The sequence below is a fragment of the Bipolaris zeicola genome (genome assembly GCF_000523435.1).
Source record: "Bipolaris zeicola 26-R-13 unplaced genomic scaffold scaffold_5, whole genome shotgun sequence".
In the NCBI taxonomy this organism is placed as follows: domain Eukaryota; kingdom Fungi; phylum Ascomycota; class Dothideomycetes; order Pleosporales; family Pleosporaceae; genus Bipolaris; species Bipolaris zeicola.
In genome coordinates, this window is record NW_006912054.1 from 92411 (window position 1) to 110915 (window position 18505).

The following is an 18505-nucleotide window of genomic DNA, read 5'->3' on the forward strand; positions in this document are numbered from 1 at the left end:
GCCATTTCCACAAAACAAGAATTTTGTTTCATATCCAGCTTGCAATTCGTGCTCCTAAACTACCGTAAAGTGATACAAAGAGACATTCGGATACAAGAAACCCCAGCGCCGTGCTATGCTCAACCTCGCCAGCCCAACGGATGTTTACTGTGAATAAAAACGCCCATGATGATGCATTGAGATAAACAAAACGCTTTCATACAACCCCAAAAGAAAATTCGTATAAATTTGATGAAGAGGAAAAGGGCATGCCTCAAGCCGTACCAGCCGCTGTTTTACCATTGGGTTGGGGTGCTGCCATCATGTGGCATGATATCGCTCTCCGCATAAGCTACCGAGAGCTTCGAGTTATCCGAGACGATACTCAAGCTCCCGAGATTGTGTGTCGTATCTTTGATATCTGTTGTATGGCTCTTGTTGACGTCCTCCTGTGACCAGTGGTTGCCAGTATCATGTCCACCCTGAGAACTATTCGTCGTCTTGTTTCGCACACTACTTCCCAAGTTCTTTGTCCAATTCGTGCTGAAGTGTGGGTGATACCGCTCATTCAGCTCCGGATCGCGCACACGGGCTTCCAGTTGTGGATACCTTTTCAGCGTAACGTACATGTCAGTATCAATGCCTGGAACGGCTTTTGAATCGTTGCTTTCATGCGTTTGCAATCTATTACCGACAACCCGGATAGCCGCGTAGACGTATCGATTTTCTTCACCAAGGCAGTTCCACAAGGCCTCCAACTCGACTGCGAAGATTGGGCGGACAAAATGCGTCTGTGCGATGAAATTGTCAACCCGAAGAGCATCCTTGTGAAGGCCGAGAAGCTCCATAGTTTGAGCCAATGAACATGCGACAAACGTCTTCCTGGGAATGCGAATCTGTTCCATCGTAGCCATGGTGTGGTACTGGCAAGCCCTTGCCATCCAGGCAATCAACACCCTCATTCCGGCCTTGCTGCTTACCCCACGAGGTAGGCTCATTTCCTGGTAGGTTGGCGGTTCGCTCGAGCTCTTGCCGTCTTGGCGTTGTACCGTTCGGATGTACTTGTTGACAACCCTCCGACCAATAAACAAAACCAGTAGCTTCTTGGGAACTTGATAGGCAAGCACGACTCCAGTATCCTGCTCAATGATATCGACTGCCGGTCCGTGTAGTGCGTTCAACTTTCTCTCGGGTTGCAGATATGGCAATAGGCTGTGCAATGTGTGCATATGACGAATGTCTTCCGGATTTGGATAGGGATGAGCTATACCTGAGTGGGAAGCCCATCCAGCGTAACCCAGAGTACTCATAGACTCAGCTTGTGAACTGGTTGGATAGCTAGATGACTCATATTCGTCGCTGGACCAGTGGCTTGGCTCCATGAGTTCTGATATAGCGCTGTTGTCGAGTGGCTGGCCCCATGACTGATATGGGGTGCTCCCATGCTGATGTGTTTCTTCTGAATTTGGTGCGGGGTAAGTCATTGCACGGTGTGCGAGATAGGCTCCAACAATGTCTCCATGTTGCTGGTCTGAGGTGGCTCCTTGGATGCCACGTGTGAATGCTGGGGCATTTGGATTGAGATGGGTAGCAGTGACTTTGCCGTCTTTTCCATAACAGTAATAGGTAGTCATATCTTTTTTCAGATTCGGACGATGTTGTTGTATGTGCTGATGGCGCCTGTCGTGATTAAAGGTGCGTGTCGGGTCGAAAGAGCTTTCCCGGTTTGATTTTTTCCCGGAAAGAGAGGTTGCAGTTGATCCTGTGGACTGGTCTGGATTACCATCGTAGCAAAGGCGGGGGACCGGTATAAATCCAGGGCGTCGCACTATCTGAATGGGTACAGGGGAGCTCATTGTGGCTTGACAATGTGAGCGCTGACATAGGTTGTTGTCGATTGCGACTTTTCAATCGTTCCAGGATTGCGCATTGTATATTGACACTGTGGTTGAAGATACTGGGAGTCCAGATGAAACGGTACGGACTGATCGTCTGGCGGGTGGCCGTGCGCGCGCCCTTGGCGTGCCCAATCCGGTTACATTGCTGGATGCAGGTGAACGCTGTGCCAAGACAATGTCACGTGCATGAACATCGCCTCTCACCACTTGTAAAGATTAGGCAACGCCCATAATCAAGGTGTTAATAATATAAACCGGTAAACTTATATTTGGGTATGTTTGGATACTTTGATATATGATTTGGAATATATTGTCATTGGTGTGGCAAGTGTGATTGCAAAGCCTATGGCGTTTGGGCAGAATACAATGCCATAGAAGTGTAGCAAATAAAAGCAAATAAAGAGCGGTTTGTATCAGACACTGTTTCCGAATTCTTACTAAATCTTCCTGTCTCATGTGGAAATAATTGCTTGAGACATCTAGTGCTCACAGGAACGACCCAAATTCTGGGTACATCGCATTAGGAGATACAAGGAGTTGCATCTTTCACAATAAGTATTGCAAAGTAAGTAGGAAGAATGTTAGATTACAGCACGAAAAGGAAGGTAATGACGCAACAGCACTTGCTTCCAGACTGCATATCAGTCTTGCATATTCACTTGAGTATTTTGGTAATATCCATCTGTTCTCAAGCTGCCACGATGACTTGATATCGCATACTGTTTTCCTTGGGCTGAAGCATATACTTTCATCAAAGAATTTTCAGTCTTCCTCGTTGACCTGATTGATACAGACCTTTCCACATAGTCTTTCAAAGACATTGTGGGATGCAAGATTATGAACCGTCAACGAGGTTAGAAGATCGTTTCGTAGCTCTGTTTTTGATGTTCTCTGACTTTGTTTACACTTGAAAAGGATACCGCTTTGATGACGGGATACCCATTTCCAATGTTGGCAAGTCGTTTAATCAAGATATTTTCCTACCAACTTGAATGAACAACATTGCTCGGAACGACTGGGATCTATATGTACCGTAAACACGTGGATAGTGGAGTCGAACTTTAAGTATATGGTTTTTAGCGAGGCATCAGTTATTGAACACATTGTTCGAAAGAAACATGTTCCACAGATACCATCCTATTTGCCTGCCAATCGTAGAGAGGTGCTCATTGCCTGAGAAAGTGTACATTGTATCGTGTGATGCGATGATGCTAGGTCAAGGCTGGCGTTGAGATGGCAGGTGTCTTTGCCTCTACAAAATCCTCCCATGTGAATGCATCGTTCCCATGAACCATATCGGTGAGAGTCAAACCGGGTGAAGCATACAATATGCTTGGCTATGGAAAGCGCAAAGCGAGATCAACGGGTGGGAGGATCGAGCAAACAAAATATGCGTTGCCAACCGTTGGTACTGAGAGATGAATAACTGACCAAGCTGTCAAGGACAGACTTGTGAAGATTCTGGGGCATTCCGCTAGAATTTGAAGTCAAATTTCTCGCATAGGGGAGTGAGACGGCCAAGCGGTGATCACTAGGTCCTATGAGGAAAGTCGTGCGGCAAGGACTAGCAGAGGGCATTGTGTACAACAACAAAGTCCCGGGTGATGTCGAAGTCGATGGCAAAAAGCCTCAACGCTATCGATACTGGCTATGGTCTTCTCGCCACGGAAATCTTACCATGTATTCCTTTTTGAGTGCGGTGATTGCAGCGACGTTGGATTTATTAAGGACGCCCAGCTTCGCGCGGCGTCGCCCTTTCGGTTAAATGGGTAATTGCGGGTGGCTGTGATTGGCGGTTAGAGCTAGAACTGCTGCAATGCACGCTAAATTACTAGCGGGAAACCGATGGTGGCTTCGCAACCGCGTCCAACACACGCAGATGTTCCTGTCGTCATGGACATGATGTGAAGTCAACCGATAATCACTATGGTGGCGAGGGGAGTGTGAAAGAGACACGGTATGAAATCCAATCTGGTAAGCCGGGGAATCGGACGTGTCAATTTGATGCATGCCAACTGCATGATAGATTGTTATGCATGTTGATCATGCTTGGAACGGTTGGCGATCAATCCCCAGCAAAAACACGTTCTCTACTTACTCGTTTGCCACCACGACTACAATCAATATCATGAGATACATGAGTACTACCGGATGAAAGGGTAGGCAATGGAGTCAGGAAACATCCTATTAACCGGCCAGCTTCGACGTTCACTGCAGCCCGTTCTGCATGCACTCCTCTCAAGCGAGTGGGACCTGCATTTCACGTGTTCAGACTATACCCCAGGAATGTCCACTTCATTCAGGCGTCCAAACAGTCTACCCCAGAAGCGGGAGCTTGGCCCTGTGCTCCCGAGGTCCAAGCCGGCTGATTTGTCGACTAGTCTGGAGAATCTCCACAAACCGCTAGCACTTGGCGCTACGGGGTAGATTCCAAGAACGTCCCTAGAAGATATGCAGACGCGAGAGCCCAGGACCCGGTTAAACTACCAAGTTGGCGTGAAGACGCACCGCCGGGGCGGATGGATTGATTAAACGCGGAGACGCTAGAATTTTAGAATAACCGTCGAATGCTATATATATAGGAACATCATCTGTATTTTGAATGTACTGTGGCAGACAGCTCTAATCATAACGAGTCTCAGCATCAGACACCATGCATCTCTCTAGCATCCTCGCCAGCTTGGCTCTTGCCAGCTCTGCTGTTGCCGGCCCGTAAGTAACATCGCACATCTAGTCACGAACAGGTTCACTTACATCACCCTCAGTGTTCGTCCTGGCCCCAGTGACAGCCTTTACAAGGCCATGGAGAAGGCCGGAAGGGAGTTCATTGGCACTGCCCTGACCCTCAGGAATTCCAGCCGGGAAGACGAGATCATGAAGGCCGACTTCAACTCCTTCACGCCTGAGAACAGCATGAAGTGGGAGTCCGTCGAGCCATCTCGCAACAACTTCACCTTTGCGGATGCCGACCGCTATGCCGCATACGCGAGGAAGAACAACCTCGAGGTCCACTGCCACACCCTTGTCTGGCACTCCCAGCTCCCCGTCTGGGTCTCCGGCGGCGGTTTTGACAACAAGACCCTGATTGACATCATGGAGAACCACATCAAGACCGTCATGACGCGCTACAAGAGCGTCTGCACCCGCTGGGACGTCGTCAACGAGGCCCTCAACGAAGACGGCACCTACCGCGAGTCCGTGTGGTACAACACCATCGGCGAGGCCTTCCTACCCATTGCCTTCCGCTTCGCCAACAAGTACCGCGGCAAGGCCCAGCTCTACTACAACGATTACAACCTCGAGTACAACGGCAACAAGACCCAGGGTGCTGCCCGCATCGTCAAGCTCATCAAGTCCTACGGCATCCGCATCGACGGCGTCGGCTACCAGGCCCATCTCGCCAGCGAGCCCACCCCCACCGCCCCCGGCGCTGCCCCTGACCAAGCCACTCTCGAAGCTGCCCTCCGCGCCACCGCCAACCTCGGCGTCAAGGTCGTCTACACCGAGATCGATCTCCGCATGAACACCCCTGCCACCCCCGAGAAGCTTCAGGTCCAAGCCGATGCTTTCGAGCGCGTTGCAAAGTCCTGCCTTGCTGTTAAGCAGTGTGTTGGTATGACTGTCTGGGGTATTTCCGATCAGTACTCTTGGATCCCTGGTGTTTTTGCTGGTGAGGGTGCTGCCCTCCTCTGGGATGAGTCTTACAACAAGAAGCCTGCCTATGCTGGTTTCTTGAAGGGTATCAAGGCCAAGAAGCACTAGATTTGTCAATGGTTTTGGGGATTCTTTTGTAGATACATATGAAATATTTTTATGATGGCCACGTTGATAACGTGGAATGGACATTTCACTTCAAATCATTGATCATGTGATGTTTTGTATTTTGGTTATGGTATATTTGAACTACCATCTTGGTTCGTGTGAATACATGAGCACTATTGAAGCTGTGCCAGTGGATTGAATTTCTCCTTGTTAAACTCCATGTGACCTGGCTTACCGTATGCATTCTGACCTTTCCGCCAATATCCAGCCGTTTCCCTTTCCATAATATCCCCTCAGTAACCAGATTGAAAAGTTGAAACAAGTACCGGCAGTTTGTAGCGTGGGTAGTGATTGAGATCAGATATCTCTGTAGCTCCAACCATTGTGACTATCGGCTGTTCCGACCACGCGACCCAATGAAAAGGCTCAAGGTAAATACATCGGCGACAGTATTAATCATCTTATCGCTCATACCTGGGTTGCTCAGCTCGTATTCCAAGGCCTTTCGGATCTCAGTCTCGAATCTGTTTGCCGCAACAAAGGAACGAACTGCGACGTCCATACTGCTCAGAAAGCTAAGCTTTGTCGCTTCGTATTCATCATCATTCTTGAGAATCATGGCTGCAATGGAGTGGTGGCTACCAGTCCATTCCTTGATTGCTGTGTTGAGAGTGCCGGCTGCCATCTCTTTTATCGTATGCCGCATGCCGTGAAGACCCTCAACGTTGCTCAAAGCCTTGACCAATATTTCATTCGTACCAAGCTTGTATATCATGCCCATTTTCGCATGATGTTTGTTCTTGTAGTCTTCCCAGGCCCACAGCGTTTTGTGAATTCCAAATTGTGCACCAGTGATATCGATGATCCACCGCTTCCCAGGCACGGTGATGCGGAGAATTTCATGAGCAAACGCCGAGCAATCTACAGGTTGTTCGCCGCTAGTCCGAAAGACAACCTTTTGTGTAATCTTGCCGAGAGTGGCTTTGCACTCTTCGACTTTGACATCCATTCCTTTGGGCTTTGTGTTAGTATGGGACTTCGAAAATGGTAGTCAACTTACCTTCAAGCGAAGCGCTTATCATATCCTTGAAGTATGCCAGTGGATCGTTGCAGCTAAAGGCAGAAATGATTGCATTCCTTGTCTGCTCGCTCATGGGAAGATGATCAGGAAATTTGGAGAAAAAACTCGGTTCTTGGGAAAGGCTCGGATGGATTTCCACACAATCACCACGGACCATGATCGCCGCCACAGGGACGTCCCAGGTGTTTTTGCGGAAGATGTAGTAAACTTGCTGCAAGATGTCGGTGATCCGCTCAAGCTTCTTCTCCAGGCGCCGATTACGGAAGTCCCTGCATCCTTTCTTGTGCGCCGGCCAATCCGTCTCCTGACACGTTTTCCCGCAGTATTAGCGTGAGTATGTATTTGACTTGCAGTCGGGGCACTTCGAGGTAGCTGGATCGCCACAAACAACGCAGATTTTCTGAGGCGCGGGAGCCATTTTGGCGTCAGTGGAATGGGGAATAGATCAGTGACGATGTTGTGAGTCCACGATGAGATGCGGGTAGTGGGAGAGGCTTTATATCAGAACAATATATATATATATATATATGTGTGTGTGTGTGTGTGTCTGTTTCGTTTTGTGTAGGCAAATATGAAAGTGAAGGTGAATGAGCAGATAGCACCACGTTTGCTCAATGTACAGTCAATCCATCTTCACCCAACGTTTCCCTCCATATCGCATTCAAGTTTGCTTTCACGGAACAAGATAGAAACGCATTCCACTCTACTATAGAGTTTCTCCCTCTACCTAGATATCCTAGTGAAGCCACAACATCGTCTCTGATTATTTCCCTTTCCATTCCACTGACTCCAGAATGCCTCCCGAACCGCAAGGGATCTGTGCTGCATGCAAAAAAACAGCTTCCGATGTGTGTGGCGGTTGCAAATCAGATACCTACTCACTTTACTACTGTGGCCAAGTGTGCCAGAAGAATGATAGGCCAAATCACAAGAACGCATGCAAGGACGCCCAACTGGAGAAAGCCCTTACCCGAATCGCCGAAATCGCTCGGCAAGCTTACCTCAACTTCCGCGAAACGACTTGGGACATCCCTGTGGTGAGAATTGACCAGGTACCTGACGGTCTGGAGATCCACTGGGCAGATAAGACAAAGAGCAGCAGTCACTTCAGCAATTTTCCTGCACATATGGCAACATCCCAAAATGTTCGTGAAGCAGCGCTCGTTGCTATGCATTGCGACGAGCCACAGGCACACCTACATGGCCTCATCAAAGCCCTTACTGAAGGTAGTTGGCCTTCATCAAGTTTTTACGGCGCTTCACTAACAACCCTTTGATGGGAATTCCGGTTGAAATTGAGGAACTTGAAGTATTTCTTCGGTTGATTAGTCAAAAGGTAACCATCTCCCGTGAGGGTGCCGGCACGAATGCGAACTGGCCAAATTACAGGCATGCAATTCTTCGCATCAGGTCCGAGAAGACGAAAACGCAGTGGATCATTGACATTACCGGTGCACAATACGGAATCCGCAGAGCGTTATGGAAATGGAGAGATTATGAGAACATGCACATGGCAGTTGTCGCAAGAGTCTATGAACTCGGTTACTTCAAATATCTCCTCGACAAGGCGAGCAAAATTCAAGGTATGGATGGCCTTAGTTACAGGGTAGGAATGCTCGCGGCTGGCAACCTCGATCAAGCGATCACAAAGTGGGCGGTTGGTCACAAGAAGATCGCCGAGATTATCGATCTAGACGAGGAAGCATACCAGGTAGACAAGGCTAGCCTACTGGAGAGCATGGACACCGCAGTTCGCTCCTTTGTCGCAGCGAACAACTTCAACGCTCAGTTTAGAGAGGCAAAGGCTTACGATCGGAAGTGCCCAGGTAAAAGTGCGAACGAAATCATCATGATAGCTAAGACGTATTGTGAATAGGCTATCTGCTAGTCGTATGGAAGGGTCTAAAGTTACCACATGTTTGTCGAACTGATTCTGCTAGCAATCTCCTCGTTTCTCTCTTATTGTCCGGAGCTAGTTAGTAGCAGAAAGAATATGGTGGCATGTACAGATATGGTTAGGCTACATATGACCTCATACCTGTGGTTACTGTGCCAGCGCTACAACTAAACAGATGAATAATGTAAACCTCATCTGTAGATTCGAGCATCAAGTTGCAAGTCCAGAATAGAAGTCAAAAAGGAACTGTACGACAAGATGTTAAATCAATTATATCACGTGCTAATGCATGCGCATTCCAGAGGCACGGAACCTTGGTGGTGAGTCCCCCGCGACAATCAGGGACGCGACAAGGATATGCGCGCTAGTTTGCTAGTTCCTACGTCATCGTTCCGCAACTGAAGCTCCCCATACTACATAACACGACTTTTTTCTTGTCCACTTCCTTCTCATTACTTTGCAATCTCAATTTCAGCTCTCAATTGACAACTACCACCTCTACAACCTTTGATTCATCCCACTTCATCTCAATTTACTTCACAATGGGTTGGTTTAGCTCCGACGAGAAGTCTGTTCTGGCTACGCATCCTGTCAACCCGGACGTCACAACAAAGTCAGGTTCTGGTGCCGAGCAAGACCGATACGCCCAGCACTTTTCCTCGGATGCCATCAAACGCGGTGTCGACCGGGGCCTTGATAAGCTCCAGAACGCAGCCAATGCCGCCGGCTCGGGTGCAGAACAAGACCGCTATGCCTCGCATCTCAGCATTGGCGACCGGGGCTACAGGGCTATCAAAGAGGCTGCCAAGTACCAGGGTGATGGTGCTGAGCAGGACAGGTACAACGCGCACTTTAGTCCCGCGCTGCACAGCTTCGATGCCGTAAAGGCCGTCCAGGCAGCAGGCAGCGTGGTCGCCAATGGAGAGAAGAATGCTAGCTGGTATGGCCTGGGCTACGATGGTCGACAGAGGGCCAAATTGATGGCTGGCAGCGGTATGGGGGCTGAGCAGGTAAGCTCTTCATTGTGACTTGAACAGCACCAGGATACTAATATAATTGCAGGAACGTCTCGGCTCGCATTTCGGCCTTAGCAAGGACAGCGTCGCCAATGCTGCACAGAGAGTGAAGGACGGTGCACAGGATGTTCTTTCTCGGAGATGAGCAGTTATCATACGACGCGATCACGATTGCCACAGCTGACACTGACAAGTTCGTCGAGTGTAAAGTTGTACGGCTTCATAATTGTAATTCAACATGCCATGTACCAATACAAAATGAATTCTTAGAGCATCTGCAAAGCAATGGGTATGCTTCCTTATATGCCAATCAACATCATCTTAGTCCGACGCGTCTGTTCAAAAAAAGTAGATACTACACGTGTTCATGAACAATATAGCAAAAATCTCGGCCATGAGCTGGCATAGGAATCTGCAAATGCTATGGAACGAGTTGATGTCTTCCCAGAATGAAGCTCTTACGCTAGAGTGATGTTCTGAATTCTTCGTGTCTAAGTGGCTTATTACCATGTGTGTCTCACATCGCAGCAGGTAAAGTTAAGGATAGTTGGATAGCCCACTTATCATTTGTAGTGGATTCAGCCGGTGGCAAAGCGCCACGAGGGCGTTATACTGTGCGATAACGCTGTAAGCGAGCGCATCTTGACCTATATTTGTAGGTTGGGGGCTGTACACTGGATTACAAATAGAAATAGCATGCAGCAGTAGCGTTCTGGAACAACGCATTCTTGACACATTCTACACACTCAGCCTTGTGCCAAATCATCGTGAACAATGCCCCCCAAAGAGTCCCCAACCCAGGGATCTTTTGGAAGCCTTTCACAAGCAGCAGAGACACCAGACGACGGTACTCAAGTATGGTATGAAGAATCTATCGAGATTTCGGGCTACAAGCTTCATACGAAAGTCGAGCAAAATGTACAGTCAGTAGTGGAGATAGATCCAGGATCCAATCGAAATCGAAAGTATACAGCGGGTTTGACGGCTAAAAACCAAACCAAATGGAACGATTCGGTTCATGCTCTCTTGAAGAAACTTGCTATCTCCTGGGCTGACAGCTGGATCTCTGAAGCACTTAGTTGCGCTGTGGCTGTCATTGCGTTGATATGCCTCATATCGGTCCTCCGCTATTTTGACGGCTCCGTCTGGACGAACCTGCCGCTCCACATCTCCATCAACGCATTAGTCGCTATACTCGCTGCGGCGATCAAGGCTTCAATTCTTCTACCAGTCGCCGAAGGTACGCACCTGGAAAGGCAAATTTTTCGGTTTACTCATATACGTGTGGACAGGGATAAGCTAGCTAAAATGGCAATGGTTCTCTGATATCAAGCCACTAACTGGCTTCGAGAAATTTAACCTTGCCAGCAGAGGAACCCTAGGATCTCTACTACTTGTATTCCGCTTACAAAGTCGGTATGTAGGTGGTGAGCTAATGATGGATCTTACTAATAAGTGTTACAGTCATCTAGCTGCCTTCGGGGCCTGAATCACAATTCTCGCATTCGCTATCGATCCATTCACTCAGCGAATTCTTCGCCCAATATCTTGTCACAAAGTCTCCACAAGCTCAGTAGCGCGCATACTCCGCGCAACGAACATGACAAAGATGTCAACCCATACTGGTGGAGGTGGAGAGGTCCTCGACTCTGACATTGCCGCGTCGATTTATATTGGCCTCCCCAGTGAGCAGAGCCTTACTGGGTATGAGTGCTCTACTGGTAATTGTACTTTCCCATCGGCACCCGGGTCAAACGCAAATTTCCAAACCCTTGCTATGCAGTCATCCTGCGTTGATGTTACGAATGAGACGAGGCGTTTTCAGCAGTCTTCAGTGTACTATATACCCAGATTGGGTAATTTCTCGACGGGAGTTAGAGCTGATTTTGAAGCACTTCGGACCACGTCGATTGTCCATAAAAAACTTCGATTCCCAGAATACTGGTCTTCGGGCGCCGAAGAGTCAACCTTCTTTAGCTTCACTGTTCTTACCCTCACTGTGGACTAGGCGCACTACAATACCGTAGATGCCTCTTTCAAAAACATTACCCATCCTTTTGCCGCAGAATGCCATATATGGCCGTCTATTCAAACTATCGAATCAAGCATCGAGCTATCCAATTTGCAAGAGACTGTTTTGTCGGCAGAACCCCTATCGGGTCCCAACTCACCAGGCTCCGTCAATTTTCCCTTCACATACATATCTACGAAAACTTTGCGCAATGGTGCTTGGGAGCCATGCACATACAGTTCGATGTACTCTTCAAAGACTCCAGTCCCAGTCTTTAATAACACTCTATGGATCGATGGAAGATACCTCGACGTCCCTAATGAGTTCCAATGGTATCCAGAAGACTGAGTATGGGTTATGGACCAATCCACTGAAAGGGCGATCATGTACTTCCTCAAAGATCAATTTGATAAAAAATCACTCGTCCTAGCATACGGTCCTCAAAGCCCAAGCGCTTCCTACGGTGAGCTTTGGACCAAGAATCTTTACCGAAATGGTACCGCGAATCTGGACTCAGTCGAAGCCTTCACGGCGCGATTGACGAGATCAATGTCAGCTTCCATTCGACTATTCGGCTCGAAGAGGAGCGAGAAGTTCGGTTTTGTCCAAGGCGACGCGGTGCAGACTGACACGTGCGTACAAGTGCGGTGGGGCTGGGTCGCTTTCCCAGCTTGCATCGTGGCCATGACGTGCATTTTCCTTGCAATTACGGTCTGGAAGATACACCGTAGTGAGGCCAAGTATGGAAAAAGGACGTGGAAATCTTCGAGTTTGGCAGTGCTCTTTGGAGGGTTGGATGAAGCGATTCGCCAGCAATGCGGAACAATGACTAGAAAGAGCGAGATGCTGACTTGTGCGAAGGATTTGGAAATAAGTTTGAGACCCCAGCAAAATGGTTGGAGGTTAACTAAAGGGGACTAGATTAGTGTGGGTTTTATGTTGTATATTATGATAGTGCTACGCTACGGACATGAACCGGTTGAAAATTCATAAAGCGAAGAACCTAGTACGAAAAGATCAGCCAATGCCATGGCCTCTTTTCCTAAATCCCGAGGTAGGTAGTAGGTTGCATTTCTAGTCCCACAGGTCGTCTTGCTCTTATTACGAGATCGTGTTGATCTTTACATCTAGTGTTGTTGAAATCACCAACCCTGGCGCTTAGGCTTGCGTCCACCAACCACCGTAAGTCCCCTTTTTCTCTGACCTCAGCTCCGGTACTCACTCTGTTATCTGTCTCCATTTACCCACCATTTTAGATCAGTAAATACCGGTTAGCGTTGCAGCTGTGTATATCCAGATTGGGACAGAAAACGGAGAGGCCTGGCCACATGGCTAAACGGAGTTTTAAAATCTCACTGGTGGTCTTGACTCCTATTACTAGCTAGAAAACAGAGCATCTCTTGGCTGAAAGACGGAAAGCCATGCGTTAAAACTGCACGACATACGGCTTCTTGTATTAGCGCTGGGCTAACAGAGTGGAGCTCCGTCGACACGATGGCGCCCAGACACCCGTTGTACCGAACACGATGCCATCTCCATTTTCGTCTCCGACTTTTCTGACGGAGCCTGGGTTAGGTATGGCCAAACGGAAAACGAGCCGGAACCGAACAGGCCCTAAGCTCGTCAGCTCGTCACGTGACGTACCACGAACTCTGTATACCGTTACACTTTGGCCGTATGTGGTATGGAAAGCTGAAAACCCATGGATTTGGTGTTGAGACAGCTGCAAGATGTTGATGTGTTGGACAGCGACGCGTCTCTTCCCAATGTAGCATGGTCTGTACGCAAGACATGCATTACTTCTGCGTTGCCTAGGGGAGCTCACCCGTACCACAATGTTCTGCTGCATCGCCGAATGCATCCCTCCCCCAGCTCCCCAGGTTCTGGGAAATTGCTTATTCTATCGAACAGGCATCAAAACATACTTTGTGAATACTCATCTCATTTCACAAGATAAGTAGACTCATCTCCTTTTTACAAGGTATACTCATCTCCTGTTGCATGGTAGACTCAATTCATCTCCTTTCATAAGGGAGACCCAGCACCTAGCCTCACTATAAAAGACATCTGCTAAGGCAAGACAATTCTTGGATCCCGTTCGTTCAGCCAATGAACTAGAGGGTTCCCGCAACCTGATCGAAAGAAAACCCCTCTCATCGCCGCTCCGGTCTCCCGACAACTACCGCAAGTCCCGCTCAGCACCAATTATGGTTGAGGCGTGACGCCATTACGCCATTGCCGTGGTATTCTAACGTTGTATACCTTGCAAAAGCTATGCCGCCTCTTCGGTCATACTATAGGTGTCGATCCCAATTCTATCCGATAATGCCGGACCTGCATGTGTGGCTTTGCTACGAGTATACCTCATAGTAACTATGAATTTCCAATTGCTCCGGGGCTTTATTCACGGGTTGCGCGTAGCGCCGTGTGTAGGTACCACGGGAATGCCCTTGCTTGGCTTCCCCGCACGCCCGGCGGGCGCTGGGTCAGCATTGGCACTTGTCATCGCCGTCTAATACCAACAATCAAGTTATTTTTTAACCTTTGAGAACTCCGCGCAGTTCCGCTGGGTGGGCTCACATCGACAGTTGGCGATCGACACTGAGCTTCGATCTTGCGTGACGGTACTAGACTGGGCAATGACCACTAGCGGCTTGGCCCCACCGTCGTCTACCCAATGTGTAGTCGTTGCATTTCGGTGGTACACATGTGTACTTCCTGTCGGTACCTTTGGTGGCTCTGTTGAGGTGTCAGCTTACGGATCTTCTGTAGTAGGTTCATACAAATTTGGTCGCCAGAGGTCGAGGTCTGGTCATAAATGGCTATGCAAAATATCTTTCAAGAAGGCATATATACCTCCTCCTCTCGGCTGAATCTTGACTAAAGAAGATGGCCCCACCTGCGAGGGTACTAACTTGGACCGAAACTTTACGATATATCAGCCCTGACAAGGGTATGCGGGATATCAGCCTAGCCAACTACGAAGCTTCAGCCGTAAGCCTGTGTCTTACGAAGGCACTGCTTTTTTGCTTACCCAGGTCCAAGAAATCCTGAGCACCCGTGCTTGGCCCCCGGGAATGGCAAATAGTTGCTCAAATCAAATCATGAACTGAGAAGTATAAAGACTTGTATCTTTTCCAACTTTTGCCTGATGTCCGCGTTCGTGCCTTTCTCTCACTCCAAGGCCAGGGCTATATGTTCAGAGCGTCCATCTTAATCGATATTAGTACCCCATAGCCCAGACAATACTCGAGTATACCTTAAACTTATTTCAAGATGCGTCACTTGACTGTCGGTCAAGCATCGACATGCGTCTTGCTGACGCTGTCTTCACTGCTACATGTCACTTCGGCATGGCCGTCATTTGATTTCTACAACTCTCAGTTTGCAAAGCGGGCAGACGCTACTACTCCACGCGGAAGTGCTCCAGATGATGATGCATCATACAACGAAGTGTACGACTTCGTTATTGCCGGAGGTATGTTTCGCTGCGTATTTCCAATCCATACTACAACCCTTACCTGGAGCTTTTATGAAGTTATTTCCGTGTTCATTATCATCGGTTAATGTATTGAAAATATATAACTAACAATAAGTAGGAGGAACGGCTGGTTTGGTACTAGCAAATCGCCTCTCTGAATCCGGGCGCTTTTCCGTGCTTGTGCTTGAAGCTGGACCAAGTCCAGAACAAGTATTGGCCTACGAGTCTCCTGGAGGCAATCAATTCATCAAGGGTAGCTTACTCGACTGGGGATTCATAACTCAGCCACAGGTGCACTTGAACAACCGTACCATTCAGTACCTTCGTGGAAGGGGTCTTGGAGGTTCCAGCACAACCAATGGTCTTTTTTACGGTCGTGGTTCAGCCAGTGTCTACGATCACTGGAAGGAACTCGGAAATGACGGATGGGGTTGGAGCGACGTGTGGCCTCTTTTCGTGAAGAGCACCAAAATCGTCTCACCAAGTTCATCGGATGCGTTGGCAGCATTCAACCAAGACTACAAGACCTACGAGGCTAGTGCTTATGGGGACGGACCGCTTGAACTCGGTTTCCAAGGATACGTTCCCCCTGCCACCGAAGGCTTCATTAAAGCTGCTAGCGAGGCGCTCAACATTCCCATTGTCAAGGACCAGAACCTTGGAGACAGTGTCGGTGTCAAGCATGGAACTACAACACTCAATGGCAACCTTCGAAGAATGTCAAGCTACACGACATTTTATCAACAGGCTCGTCAGCGTCCCAACCTCAAGGTCCTACATGACTCCCCTGTTACCGGGCTCAAGTTTGACACAACCGGCACCCGACCTCGTGCTATCGGTCTTAGCTATGTCCATCACGCCACTGGCTTCGTCAATACGGTCAAAGCCCGCAACGAAGTTATCCTGAGTCTGGGTGCCTTCCACTCGCCCCAAATGCTCATGGTCTCGGGTATTGGCCCCAAGGCTGAGCTCGAGAAAGTCGGCATCACACCCCTCGTAGTCAACGAGAACGTCGGCCAGCACCTCAACGACCACTCCGTCTTCTCCATCATGGCCCGCGCCCAAGACAGCGCCTCAACCACAGACATGTCCCGCACCCCCGAGAACCTGCGTGCTGCCCAAACAAAGTTCTACCAGAACCTCACGGGCCCATACACCGCTCCCTCGGGCGTCACAAACGGGTTCCAGAAGCTCAGCGAAGACGAACTCCGCAGCATCGGTGCCGAAGCCGTCATCAACGCCGGTCTCGCAAACCAATCCCACATCGAGTACCTCTTCGAAAGCGTCTGGTACCCCTGGATCCCCACCCCGTACTGGTCCCCCCGCTCCAACGACTCCTACATCTCCGTCACCGCATCCAGCCTCGTCCAGCTATCCCGCGGCACCGTAACACTGCGCACGGGATCCATGTCGGATGCGCCTCTCATCGACAGCAACTACTACGCCGACCCCACCGATGCCGCCGTCGGTATCGCGTCGTTCAAGTACCTGCGCAAGATCTTGAGAAACCCTGCTCTCTCGCAGTTCACCATCGGCCCCAACTCGGGTGAGGTGAGCCCTGGATCTGCCGTCGCGGATGATGACGATGATGCTATCTTGGAGTATATCAAGGCGAATACTATTCCTAATTGGCATGCCACTGGTACTAACCGCATGCTGCCCAAGGATAAGGGAGGTGTTGTGGATAACAAGTTGAAGGTGTATGATGTTGATGGGTTGAGGGTTGTTGACTGCAGTATCGTGCCTGTGCTGCCTGATGTGAATATTGTGGCTAGTATCTACATGGTTGCTGAGAAGGGGGCCGAGATGATTAGGGAGGAGTGGGGTGATGATTGAATGGGATCGTAATGCGTTGTGAAGAGAGAGTGAGGTGTTAGCAAGATGTTAAAGGCTTAAAGGTAGTCATTAATTGCTAGGAAATAAATTTTATGGAGACTTTACCCAACGCCCCTACCGTATCTCAGATTACAATCTATGTATTGGGCTTGAACTCGTGATGTCACCTTCAGTGTGGTTTTTTTCACAACCACCGCCTACTCTCCTAAGAACCATTTCATGAGATTTCGCCTCTCTTGGAGCATCACGGGGTCGTCGGGTACCAGCTCCAACGCCTTCCTGAGAAACATACAAGCATCCTCAGCCTCATCAATTGTTCCCCACATCCTAACACACATGGCTCTGCGATATAGCAGCTTCACTCGGAGGACGTCGGAACACTCCCATGTGTATCCATCCCGCCAATACCCGGGAGCCGCCGCATCCGCCGACATTTTCAATCCGCACTCTGCCATGTCTCGTTGTAGCTCTGGATTACTTCTACTCTTACCCAGCATTCTGAAAGTCATATCTCTTACTTTGATGGTGGCTTGAGCCACGTTGAGGCCGGTCTTGAATTGCAGATCAGCAATGCTCTCAATGAAACTATCACCACTGGTTCTTTGCAACTTGTCCCAGGTTTTCCCCCTGCGAAGGCTGGCAACCTCCATTGAAACTTCTGCCCACAACATACTAGCTTGTATGAAGTCCCCTTTACGATAGAAGCCAAGTCCTTCGTCTTTCTTTGATTCCAGCGACTTCAGCACCTGGTCTGGACTAGTCCGATCCGTAGCGAGTTCCTTCTTGAAAGCGCCTGCCACTTCAGGAGATACTTATCCATATACTTCAACGTCCCTATAATCTTCAATGGCAAGAAAGGGATCCAGAAATACTTTCTGTATAGTCTCGGAGAAGTGTCCAGTCAAGTCGTCCTTGTAACGGACGTGCTTCTCAGAACAGATTGGCCCACATGCCATAGTTGGCATATCATGACCTGCAAAGCCCTCGAGAAAAGGCATATACATTGCGCAATTGAGTCGAATGAATCGGTTAGATTTCACCATGACATCATAGGCCTCGCGGTGAATCTGGCTGTTAGTGCGCAAGATAGCCATGTCAATGGAGTGCTCAACAAAGGTGAGAGTAGGCTCGTCTCTCAGACTAGCATATCCCGACTTATCATAGGTGGGGGGCTTCGTACGCGCACAACAGATGACTGTATGCTTCATCTCTGATCTCGTGGGGCATGTCCATGAAGCGGAAAGGCGGGGTATCTTCAGCCATGGTGCAAGTGATTGTGTATTAAGGAGTAAACAATTGAGCACAATTGAGTAGGACCGTTGGAGAAGATTGTCAAGCAGTTGGTCCCAAGCCGTGTAACATGTTGACTGCTGGGAAGGGAAAGCGCAGACTACTAGTAATGGTCTTGGCGGTTACCGAATGGCACGGCCCCAGCAAACTAGGAAACCAACGATCAACGCGTTCTCCTTTCTATCTGTCTTCACCTGAATAAACATCATCAGCTGTGCGACAATATGACTTCATCAATTTCAATCCCCCAAAGC

At 48.9% G+C, this 18505-nt stretch overlaps 11 protein-coding genes across 11 annotated transcripts; 8 read left to right on the forward strand and 3 right to left on the reverse strand.

Annotated features, from left to right (window-relative positions):
• Nucleotides 1–275: 275 nt before the first annotated feature.
• COCCADRAFT_32400 (uncharacterized protein) lies at nucleotides 276–1613 on the reverse strand (the record flags this gene model as incomplete). Its single annotated transcript, XM_007708993.1, has 1 exon — nucleotides 276–1613. One exon carries the CDS (start codon nucleotides 1611–1613, stop codon nucleotides 276–278), a length of 1338 nt encoding a protein of 445 aa, XP_007707183.1.
• Nucleotides 1614–4530: 2917 nt separating this feature from the next.
• On the forward strand, nucleotides 4531–5639 carry COCCADRAFT_32401 (glycoside hydrolase family 10 protein; the record flags this gene model as incomplete). The annotated part of the gene is made up of 2 exons (XM_007708994.1): nucleotides 4531–4589; nucleotides 4643–5639. The coding sequence occupies 2 exons, from the start codon at nucleotides 4531–4533 to the stop codon at nucleotides 5637–5639; spliced, it is 1056 nt and encodes a 351-aa protein (XP_007707184.1).
• Nucleotides 5640–6027: 388 nt separating this feature from the next.
• On the reverse strand, nucleotides 6028–7138 carry COCCADRAFT_750 (uncharacterized protein; the record flags this gene model as incomplete). The annotated part of the gene is made up of 3 exons (XM_007708940.1): nucleotides 6028–6650; nucleotides 6700–7024; nucleotides 7109–7138. 3 exons carry the CDS (start codon nucleotides 7136–7138, stop codon nucleotides 6028–6030), a joined length of 978 nt encoding a protein of 325 aa, XP_007707130.1.
• Nucleotides 7139–7546: 408 nt separating this feature from the next.
• COCCADRAFT_32403 (uncharacterized protein) lies at nucleotides 7547–8596 on the forward strand (the record flags this gene model as incomplete). The annotated part of the gene is made up of 3 exons (XM_007708995.1): nucleotides 7547–7568; nucleotides 7621–7947; nucleotides 8031–8596. The coding sequence occupies 3 exons, from the start codon at nucleotides 7547–7549 to the stop codon at nucleotides 8594–8596; spliced, it is 915 nt and encodes a 304-aa protein (XP_007707185.1).
• Nucleotides 8597–9159: 563 nt separating this feature from the next.
• On the forward strand, nucleotides 9160–9778 carry COCCADRAFT_32404 (uncharacterized protein; the record flags this gene model as incomplete). The annotated part of the gene is made up of 2 exons (XM_007708996.1): nucleotides 9160–9627; nucleotides 9680–9778. The coding sequence occupies 2 exons, from the start codon at nucleotides 9160–9162 to the stop codon at nucleotides 9776–9778; spliced, it is 567 nt and encodes a 188-aa protein (XP_007707186.1).
• A 629-nt stretch (nucleotides 9779–10407) lies between these two features.
• Nucleotides 10408–11122, forward strand: COCCADRAFT_32405 (uncharacterized protein; the record flags this gene model as incomplete). Its single annotated transcript, XM_007708997.1, has 3 exons — nucleotides 10408–10873; nucleotides 11007–11053; nucleotides 11090–11122. The coding sequence occupies 3 exons, from the start codon at nucleotides 10408–10410 to the stop codon at nucleotides 11120–11122; spliced, it is 546 nt and encodes a 181-aa protein (XP_007707187.1).
• Nucleotides 11123–11242: 120 nt separating this feature from the next.
• COCCADRAFT_754 (uncharacterized protein) lies at nucleotides 11243–11641 on the forward strand (the record flags this gene model as incomplete). Its single annotated transcript, XM_007708941.1, has 1 exon — nucleotides 11243–11641. One exon carries the CDS (start codon nucleotides 11243–11245, stop codon nucleotides 11639–11641), a length of 399 nt encoding a protein of 132 aa, XP_007707131.1.
• Nucleotides 11642–11652: 11 nt separating this feature from the next.
• COCCADRAFT_82727 (uncharacterized protein) lies at nucleotides 11653–11922 on the forward strand (the record flags this gene model as incomplete). The annotated part of the gene is made up of 1 exon (XM_007709042.1): nucleotides 11653–11922. A coding segment is annotated over one exon (270 nt), but the record flags the coding sequence as incomplete, so codon positions are not given.
• A 106-nt stretch (nucleotides 11923–12028) lies between these two features.
• Nucleotides 12029–12565, forward strand: COCCADRAFT_22070 (uncharacterized protein; the record flags this gene model as incomplete). Its single annotated transcript, XM_007708967.1, has 1 exon — nucleotides 12029–12565. The coding sequence occupies one exon, from the start codon at nucleotides 12029–12031 to the stop codon at nucleotides 12563–12565; it is 537 nt and encodes a 178-aa protein (XP_007707157.1).
• A 2355-nt stretch (nucleotides 12566–14920) lies between these two features.
• On the forward strand, nucleotides 14921–16961 carry COCCADRAFT_755 (GMC oxidoreductase; the record flags this gene model as incomplete). The annotated part of the gene is made up of 2 exons (XM_007708942.1): nucleotides 14921–15122; nucleotides 15244–16961. The coding sequence occupies 2 exons, from the start codon at nucleotides 14921–14923 to the stop codon at nucleotides 16959–16961; spliced, it is 1920 nt and encodes a 639-aa protein (XP_007707132.1).
• A 197-nt stretch (nucleotides 16962–17158) lies between these two features.
• Nucleotides 17159–18169, reverse strand: COCCADRAFT_22072 (uncharacterized protein; the record flags this gene model as incomplete). The annotated part of the gene is made up of 2 exons (XM_007708968.1): nucleotides 17159–17707; nucleotides 17834–18169. 2 exons carry the CDS (start codon nucleotides 18167–18169, stop codon nucleotides 17159–17161), a joined length of 885 nt encoding a protein of 294 aa, XP_007707158.1.
• Between the last annotated feature and the right edge of the window lie 336 nt (nucleotides 18170–18505).